Genomic DNA, 9,784 nt, shown 5'->3' with positions numbered 1-9,784 from the left:
CTTCCCGGTTCCGCGGAGGGTTTCCTGCGCATCCGCTTCCGAGGTGTTCAGGCGTGCGCCCTGGACACCTATGTTTCCCCAGCAGGACCCGTCCGCCGGCTTTCAGGAAAGAGTGGCCTAAATTAGTGCTGCGGCGTGGAGTTCACTCGGGCGCGGCGGGCTTCGTCGAAAGCCCGCCACCGGAGCCGGTGTGCGCTGCAGGGGAACTGGAAGGGCTCCCGGCAGCGTTGGCCCTGCGGGGTTCCGGAGCCCCCTTCCTCAGGACCGCGGCCTTCCGCGCGGCTCCGGGGCTGCCTGGCAGCCGGCCCGCGCCCGGAAGCTGTGGCTGGCGGTAACAAAGACTCTGCCCGCCCGCCACCTCTGGCCTGCGGAGCTCGAACCCCGGACGCCGGCGCTGCTGCTGGGGATGCGCGCGCGCGGAGCCTTGCGGCCAGGGTCGCGGTGGTGAGCGCCAGCAGGCCAGCGCTCGTGGGTGCAGGCAGGCCGGCACCTCTGCTCGCCGGCCGCCGCCGGGCGTGGGGCGCGGGGACCGCGCTCTCCCTGCCGCCGTGTCAGGAACGCGGCCGGGCGACCGTCCCCTGCGAGGCCCGGCACCTCAGCTGCGGGGACCCGACGCGCACCCGGCTGCCGAGCCCGAATTCCCTGCGGACTCAGCGCAAAGTGACCTGAGGCTTCCTGGCCGGTTTTTGTTTTTTAATAAAAAGGTGTTTGCAAGTCTTCATTTTTAGATTTATTTTCCTCTCCAGAGTTTTAAGCAGTCTACCTCCTCGCATCCATTCTCCTGCTTCTGAAAGTCTTTTTTTCTGTAAAATCACGTGGAGAAAGTAGCCAAGATGGACAAAAAGTCCTTTGAAATGGTTCTGGATGAAATTAGAAAGGTAATGACATTTAATTTCTTCAATGACTCTGAGCTACGCAAATTCTCATGGTTTATTCTCTTCGTGCAAAATAACCGGCCTTTAGGGTTGCAAAACTGTTTGGGATGTTAGCATGCAGCGCAGGACTTAACGTCTTCATCCATTTCATGATACAAATAGGAATTATGGTAGCGCTTGAACATCGATGTAGTATTGTGCATGTTTTAATACTAAGAGCCCTGGGTTCTGAAGCTGGCTCTGCAGATCGTTAATACCTATGTACTTCTGGATAAGTAATTTACTCTTTCTGAACCGATCTTCCAGGAACAAGACACGGAGAGCTAGAGATAATATATTTTAAGGACGTTTCTTTAATGGTGATTATTAGGACAGGTTTTTCAGATCTCAGAATTGGCTGGCACACACTGTTGCCTGGGCCGGACAAAGCTGGTGCCTTAATGAAAAGTGGCATTTAACTTTAAAGTCGTACTCTTAGGAATGGGCTTCAGTAACTTGAATTGCAAAGCTTTTTTCCTCCTACTTTACACTTTTTTGTTCTTTTAGAGGCCTCTGTTTGTAGCCTACCTCCCAGAATAAATCAGACAGCAAGTATTTTGGAATGTAGCCTGCCAGCATTACTACCTCAAGCACAGAAAATATGATTTTACATAATTAGAACTAGAAGGATTTAGTGTGACATTGTTATGCTAATTAGCAGTTCTTTGGTTAGAACTTCCGGGCAATTTCCTCCAAGTTTCCATACCTGTAGACTTTCACTGACTTGAAAAGATTTGTTACTTTGTGCTCTGGTGCTTAGTTTGTTTCAGTTTATGAAATTATATTTAAAAAAATTGCCTGCGTACAGTGCTTTTTTTTTTTTTTTTTTTTCTGAAGTTGGAAACGAGGAGGCAGACTCCCGCATGCGCCCGACCGGGATCCACCGGGCATGCCCACCAGGGGGCGATGCTCTGCCCGTCTGGTGCATCGCTCTGTTGTAACCAGGGCCATTCTAGCGCCTGAGGCAGAGGCCAAGGAGCCATCCTCAGCTCCTGGGCCAACTTTGCTGTGGGAGGGGAAGAAGGAGACAAAGAGGAAGGAGAGGGGGGCCAGATGGGTGCTTCTCCTGTGTGCCCTGGCTGGGAATCAAACCTGGGACTCCTGCACGCCAGGCCGACGCTCTACCACTGAGCAAACCGGCCAGGGCCTATAGTGCTTTTTTTCTTCCTTCTCTATAAAGTAGAATGTTTTTCGTCATTCTTTTTTTTTTTTTTTTACAGAGACCGAGTCAGAGAGAGGAACAGATAGGGACAGACAGGCTTGAAGGGAGAGAGATGAGAAGCATCAATTCTTCATTGCAGCACCTTAGTTCATTGATTGCTTTCTCATATGTGTCTTAACCTTGGGCTCCAGCAGATTGAGTGACCCCTTGCTCAAGACAGCAACCTTGGGCTTCAAGCCAGCGGCCTTTCAGCTTCAAACCAGCAACCATGGGGTCATGTCTATGATCCCACACTTAAGCATGCGACCCTGTGCTCAAGCTGGATAAGCCCACACTCTGCTGGCAATCTCGGGATTTCAAACTTGGGTCCTCTGTGTTCGGGTTCAATTCTCTATCCACTGCACCGCCACCTGGTCAGGCTTTTTTCATAGTTCTTTATAAAGCATTTTTTTTATTTGAATATGCAGTAAAATTTACACATTTGAAAATTTTGAATGTTCTTTTTTGAACGAAATTTCTGCTTTTGCAGACCCATTTTGTAATAAAAATTTGCAATAAAATCTCAGTTTGCTAACTATGTATTTAGAATTTGTTCCAATTTGTGAGCTTATATTTAGTTACTGTTTATGAAAAAGTAATTTGTGCATTCAGGTAGATCAGTAAATTTCTACTTCAGAAGCTAGAGGGTGTCACTTTGAGTATTCTCTCCCTTAAGTTGTGAAAAGATTATGTAGTAAATAATAAAGAGGGTAAGGCAAGTTTTTCAGATGAAAATCATTCACATAAGCAACTTAAGTCATTATTTCTGGTTTGCGATCAAAATGTCTGGTGCTGTCCAGGCCAAATAATTAGATGCATCAGTATTGTCTTAGTCTACTGTGGGGCAGCTGTGTTAGGCTTGCTTACTTGCTGGTTTACTGGCTTCAAGCACTTTGCCTGATTGATGTATGAGTGTGTGGCTGAACCATGTGTGTGTGGCCTATGTAAGGCTATGGGTGCTTGAGCTCAGGGGAATTGTGGATGGCAGATTGCCTGCCTGCCACTGTGGGGGGCCATTCTTGCTGTTTCTTTGCCTGAAAATCAGTTTTCCCCTGCCTGTGTGCTTGTCCACTGTTGCAAGACTCTATTAAATGGAACAACCCAATGCTTCCTGGCTCTGCAGTTTCTCTATCATCTTCCCGAATCCATTGCGGGCCTGCCTGGCCTTGGCCACCGGCATTATATCTGGCGTAGTTGGCAGGATTCAGAGCAGGTTGGTATGGAGCCTCTGACACCCTAGAGGGGTGGAATAGAAGAGTGGCTGTTCCCAGTGTCTCTTCTGTTGGGGACCGTGGGCTAGGCATTTTTTTTACAATTATGTGAGAAGAAACCAGGAGCTCAGTGTGAGAAGCTGAGCGAGGTCAAAAGCCCCAGGATAAGCTGCAGACCGAGTGACAATGACAGTGGAAACTGGAGCAAGCGCTGGAGAATAAGACCAGCTGGGTTTGAGAGCTGCAGTGTGAGATGCAGGCTGAGCACCAATGGCGCCTATAACTGGACCGGTCTCTGGAGAAGGAATTGCGGGTTCACAAGTTGCAGTTTGCCATGGAAGCTGAATGTTGGCAGTGACAGCTATTGGAAAAACAACTGTGGGTTCAGGAGCTCCAGTTTCAGTTAGGCTAAGAGTCAGCAGCCACATGAGGCAGGAGCCAAAGCAGGTGCAGAAGACGGAGCTGCATTCCTGCCAGTGGAGTGGCTCTGAGTCACTGGGAGCAGGCATATCCGACTCTTCTGAGGAAGAAGTTCAAGCTGCAACTGCTATCCGCAGACTCAGAGCCTGGCCTGTGGTCACCAAGAAGGTAAAGACCCAGCAGCCAGGAGTCCCTCAGGGACAGGCACAACCCCCACCGCAGATGGTGGAGCACTCTGTGGTCCAGTCCTATACCCAGGCAGAGCTGATGGAGTTAGTGGTGTCCTTGGCAGCCTAGTTGCTGCGGTTGTGGGACATAGGGATGACATTATGCTCGCCAGAACAGAGATGGACTGTAAGGCTGTGAGGGCTGCTGCCCTTGCTGCCCCCATGACTAACAAGAAACTAGCCTATGAAAGTTACCCAAACACAGATGTGGGTAGATTTGATTGCGGCCGGGGCAGATAGGGAGAAATTAGCTGGCAAGCCTAAATAAAGTCTTGTTGAAGCTTTGACAGCAACTTGAGTCAGAACAGAGGTTCTAGCTGCTGAAAAAGTGGGGGAAGCCAATAGCCCCAGCATATGTCAAGAAAATGGCTGATATTCAGGTTGTAGGATCCCTGTGACCCATTGTCCCAGTTTGAATAGGGGGAAGGGCAAGAGACCCATCCAACAGGGACGGGTGGGGGCCAGATGCCCCATGTGAAATTGGCAATCCACTGGTCCCCTTCTAATTTGCAGCAGGTGTTGGCATTGCCTGCAATGAATGTTTTACCTTGGTGACTGGCACAGACAGCTAGGCTGTCTGTCATGGACTGCTTCTCATCCAGCTGCAGAGATGCACCAAGATCACTTTCTTCAGTGGACATGGCCCTGGACTATAGAGGCCCCTCACCTTTGATGGGTGACACCATGGGGTGAGGGGATAGAGGCGGGCTTTCAGTTAACTCCTTGGGCAGATTGCTCAGGGAGATTGAAAGGCACTTTTGTAGTTGTCATTTTATTTTATTTTATTTTTTGTATTTTTCTGAAGTTGGAAACGGGGAGGCAGTCAGACAGACCCCCGCATGCGCCCAACCGGGATCCACCCGGCATGCCCACCAGGGGGCAACGCTCTGCCCATCTAGGGCGTTGCTCTGCTGCAACCAGAGCCATTCTAGTGCCTGAGGCAGAGGCCATGGAGCCATCCCCAGTGCCCAGGCCAACTTTGCTCCAATGGAGCCTTGACTGTGGGAGGGGAAGAGAGAGACAGAGAGGAAGGAGAGGGGGAGGGGGAGAGAAGCAGATGGGCGCTTCTCCTGTGTGCCCTGGCCAGGAATCGAACCTGGGACTCCTGCACGCCAGGCCAACGCTCTACCACTGAGCCAACCAGCCAGGGCCTAATGTACCTATTGTGAGGTAAGCAACCCGAAAGGGGTGAATTGTGGCACAGCTGTGTTAGGCTTGCTTGCCGGTTTACCAGCTGATTGATGCATAAGTGTGTGGCTGAAGGATGTGTGTATGGCCTATGTAAGGCTATGGGTGCTTGCGCTCAGGGGGATTGCAGATTGCCCATGGTGGATTGCCTGCCTGCCTGCCTGCCACTGTGAGGGGCAATTCTTGCTGCTTGCTTGAGAAGCAGTTTTCCCCTGCCTGTGTGCTAGTCCAGCATTGCAAGACTGTTAAACGGAATGGCCCAACGCTTTCCAGCTCTGCAGTTTCTCTGTCTGCCTGAATTGAATGTGAACCTGCCTGGCCTTCACTACTGGCATTACATTGACTAAAATGGGATAAAAAATATAGCCATACCCGAATATGAGACTTACTATTGGTTTTTAAAAGTTATTCTAAGACTTTATGTTAGTTTAAACCAGGTAAAATCTTCCTGAGGGCCACCATAGGTCATACTGGTTGTCCCTACTGTCATTTAAATCAAAGTCATGTAGGATGACAGTAAGAAGGAGGAAGAAAGTAGGAGAAAAGGCAATGTTGAATTTATTCTTCAAAAAGGAGGTAATAATAGCTATAATTTTTGAGTACTTACTATTCATGTGTCTGTTCTAAGCACTTTCTCCTTGTGCTATATGCGCTGTTTGATTTGATCCTAACAACCTGAGAGGTGTAGGTATTATACTCATTTCACAGATGCAAACCTAGTTTCTGTGAGGTTAGCTAGTTAGGTCAGTTATCCAGGGAGGAAGTGGAGAAGGGGGTAAAGAAGAGGGGTGTGATCCAGTGTTCAAATGAAGGCAGTCTGACTCCAGAGTGTTGTGTTGTTGTGCCTAGGGATACAGCTAGGTCTCAGGCACTGATGAAAGAATTGAGACATATCTTAGCATCAACACAATTCAGCATTTTGTCTAGAAACTTGCTTTTGACTGTTCAAGAATGATAATCAAAATCCCAAGAGTATATTATTCAGAATGCCATTTTCTTTTTCAATGAAAATTAGATTACTGAACATCCTGGATGTTTTCTTAGTTGACTTGTCATAGTATTTTTTCCTAGCAGAAAGGTATGTGGAAAGTACAGATACCATTGTTTTATAGTAAAAGCAAAATGATTGGTTGATTTTTAAAGATTAGTAGTTGCCAAATTATGAGACTATTCATCTATAACGAATAGTCTCAAGGAGAGCATACCTGGCTTCAGCTCTAGATAGTGTTGGGTCAAGGCCACCGGATTTCTCTCTGAATTCCCCCTTGTTTGATGATGCCACATGAGGAAAGGACTTGTCATTTACTGAATACCTCTTATGTGTCAGATCTACTATTGACTATTTAATCATCACAGTAACTGAGGTGAGTAATGAATGTCATTCCCTTTTATGAGTAAGGAGGTGCTCAGGGTAATTAAAGTGCCTCTCAAGATCCACACCACCAGTGTGGCAAGTGTGTAGATAGAATTCAGAGCCTTCTAGCTCACTGAGTTTTCATATGCCCATAGAAATCATGTCAGGAACCTTGACATACATAACAGGTGCTGAATAAATAATTGACAGATGGGTAATGTCAGATACATTCAGTCTTTTTTTTTTTTTTTTACAGAAAGAGAGAGAGAGATAGACAGGGACAGACAGACAGGAAACGGAGAGATGAGAAGCATCAATCATTAGGGTTTTTTTTTGTGCACGTTGCAACACCTTAATTGTTCATTGATTACTTTCTCATATGTGCCTTCAGCAGACTGAATAACCCCTTGCTCGAGCCAGTGACCTTGGGCTCAAGCTGGTGAGCTTTTGCTCAAACCAGATGAGCTCTCGCTCAAGCTGGCGACCTTGGGGTCTCGAACCTGGGTCTTTCGCATCCCAGTCTGACGCTCTATCCACTGCGCCACTGCCTGGTCAGGCTGATACATTCAATCTTAAAAATGACAACTTGGTTGAATTTGGGGTGTTCTGAAACTCTTTAATTACATAAATTCCATGCATAATTCCTATTAATGTTGAACCTTATCTATTACAGTTTTATTCCCTTTTTTGTAAGAGTGAGTAGGGAGGCCCAGGACGTGTTCCTGCTGTCTCAGTGTATTCCTTACAGCATGGAACCTGGAAAGGTAGAATGTCCTGTCACCACAGTGACTTTAGCCACCTCTACATACTGGGCTGAAGAAGGTCTTCCACTGTCTTGAGTTGCTTAGACATTTTTACTGTATGCTTATTACTGTTCTGTTTATATATATTAACTCTTGAAGTGGTGAGTTTTTTTCATGCTCGCTGACCCCTGGGAGTGAGTTATTTTGTTTTTTTTTTTCCAAAAATCGAAATCAGTTCCAGTTACAGTTTTATTAACTTCAAATCATGTTTGTTTGATAACCAATTTATGGAAACAAGAAGAACATACATTTGCCTTTTTTTAATGTTGCCTTACACATTTCTAAAATAAATTGATCGTACTCTGGATGGTAAGGAGGCACGAGGACGTACATGAACGTTTGTACTATCAAAGAGTTAATTAATGCTGTTTTTCTGTTTTCCAGGCTGTTTTGACAGAATACAAATTGAAAGCAATTGAATATGTGCACGGATATTTCTCCAGTGAACAGGTATTACTCTGTTTGTTGAAGCAAAAGTCTTTTTTTTTTTTTTTAACATGATGCTCTGGTTCATGTTTACTTACCTGCTGGTCAAGGTCAGAATTGCTTTTTCTTTGTTGCTGTATTCAGGAACTTCAGAAGCCTTCTGTTTTGGTAGAAAACTTTGTAGAATTTATAGTTTGGGTATTTTTTTTTTTTAGCTTGGGTATTTTAAAAACATACTCTCTTTCATCACAATATATCTGATTTTAAAATGCAGTGTCTAAAAAATAACAGTTCGAAATGTTTGTCATTCTGGACACAGTATCATGCATAAATATATAAACTTCTAGTGGTAAGCACACTTAACTTTGTGTAGTATTTATAAGTCAATAATTGTAAAATTCATCCCATACTATGAAAGAAAACTTGAATCAGTGGTGAAATATTTTCTTATATGAAGCCAGTAAGCAGAAATTTTAGCAGTAACCAGAAAAAAATTACAGTGTCTAATAAATAGATTCTGTAACTGCCAGAAGACCAGTGGTGGTTTAATGAAAAACATTTTACCTAACTTAAGGGAGAGTTTGCTAATTTAAAAAAATGTGTATATGTCTATATACACTGAAAGCCTGCTTGGCACCTGGAAGATGTTTGATAGACAAATAGGGCAAAAATAGAAATGTACATCTGGAGAACAGGTCTGGGAAAGTGTTGAAACATAGGTAGGATAGACAATGTGTGAATCTATGGATTGAATTAATAAATGCTCCAACTTTTCATCTATTTCTCACTGTTCCAAGTGCAAAGCATAAGCCTGTGGGACTCTGCCTGCTCAATTTCCAAAGCTGCTGTGTGGCTTGTCTGGGTTGCTGCCTATTTGATGAGTGTGTTTCAGTCATTACTTTTTAGTCACCTTGTTCTTTCTTAAAATTTAAATGTTTTGAAAAGATTTATTGTTTCTTATAAATATCTTTTTTTCCTTTGTTTGTGTGTGTGTGTGCCTGTGTGAAACTTTGTAGAAAGCTTTTCTTAGTGGTTACTCTGCTTTGCTAAAGTCATGAAAAACTTTAAGCCACTTTCTAAAGATGTAACATTCTAAACCTGCTTTATATAGTGAAAATTTTTCTTCCTGTGTCAGACATGATAGTTTTTAAAGTTTTATAGCTGGTGAAGTGCCGGGTAGCATTTGTTATGTAGTAAATACATTTCTATTAAGGTAAGGACATACAATACACTCTTAACAAGTTGTCTAGAAAGAATGCATATTACTTATTTGCTGTTTTTGTTTCTTTTTATAAGGTGTAAAAAGTATTTTTATTCTTCTATACAATATCACTCTGGTTTCTAACATTAACCTTCCTTTGTACAATAATTGAGATCTTAATATATGTATTTTCAGGCTGGAACTCACAGTAATATAATTCATTAACCCAAATTTTATTAGACTGTTCTTGAGTCTTTTTGTTGTTGGAGCATCTTGAAGCCTTTTACCAGGGTGGCAGTGACCATGTAGAGACTTCAATATTGTGATCTGGCTGCCCTGCTCACCTCTTCCTAGCTGTCTCACCATGTCACCCTCATTTGTTTGAAGTTCACCGGTGATAATGGGAGAGAGAGCCTGGCTAGCTGCGCTCCGAAAATGACCTGCCATTTAGAAGCTGCTGGAGTAGTTCATGGTGATTCTTAACCTTTTTAGGGAATAGCTATTATGTGGTGTGAATTTGAGTATTATGCCCTCCAGATTCAAGTTAAAGAGTAGAGACTAGTGAGCCTACACTAAACCACACCACTGAATACCTTTTATAATTGATCAAAACTGTCAGTCTCCCCTACATTTTTAAGTTTTCCATTCATAGTAAATCTTTATATCCCTAAGCTGACATTTTGTCTCCATATAGTACTTTTCTAACCTTTCTTTTCTTTATCTACTTTCCTTTTTTCTGTATCATATACTGTTCTTTGTTTTTAAACCAGTTGCTGTCCAAGGCTTTCTGTGAGGGTGCAGATGTCCTGCCCTCACTGCCCATTGTGGTAGCCACCAGC

General features: G+C 44.4%; 1 protein-coding gene across 3 annotated transcripts in view; it reads left to right on the top strand.

Annotated features, from left to right (window-relative positions):
• Positions 1-98: 98 nt before the first annotated feature.
• The window catches only part of PROSER1 (proline and serine rich 1), a 33,833-nt gene continuing 24,147 nt past the window's right edge, over positions 99-9,784 (top strand). For 2 of the 3 annotated variants that reach the window (XM_066237636.1, XM_066237635.1), the window contains exons 1-2: positions 100-878; positions 7,703-7,768. In XM_066237636.1, the coding sequence (XP_066093733.1) occupies positions 834-878; positions 7,703-7,768 (111 nt within the window). In that variant the 5' untranslated portion in view covers positions 100-833. Of the gene's footprint in view, positions 879-7,702; positions 7,769-9,784 lie in introns of all 3 variants that reach the window. The other variant, XM_066237637.1, reaches the window with a different exon arrangement.

This window comes from Saccopteryx bilineata, chromosome 6, assembly GCF_036850765.1.
Source record: "Saccopteryx bilineata isolate mSacBil1 chromosome 6, mSacBil1_pri_phased_curated, whole genome shotgun sequence".
NCBI classification, from domain to species: domain Eukaryota; kingdom Metazoa; phylum Chordata; class Mammalia; order Chiroptera; family Emballonuridae; genus Saccopteryx; species Saccopteryx bilineata.
The sequence above is the reverse complement of the archived record's forward strand: the minus strand, read 5'-3'. Positions and strand labels throughout refer to the sequence as shown.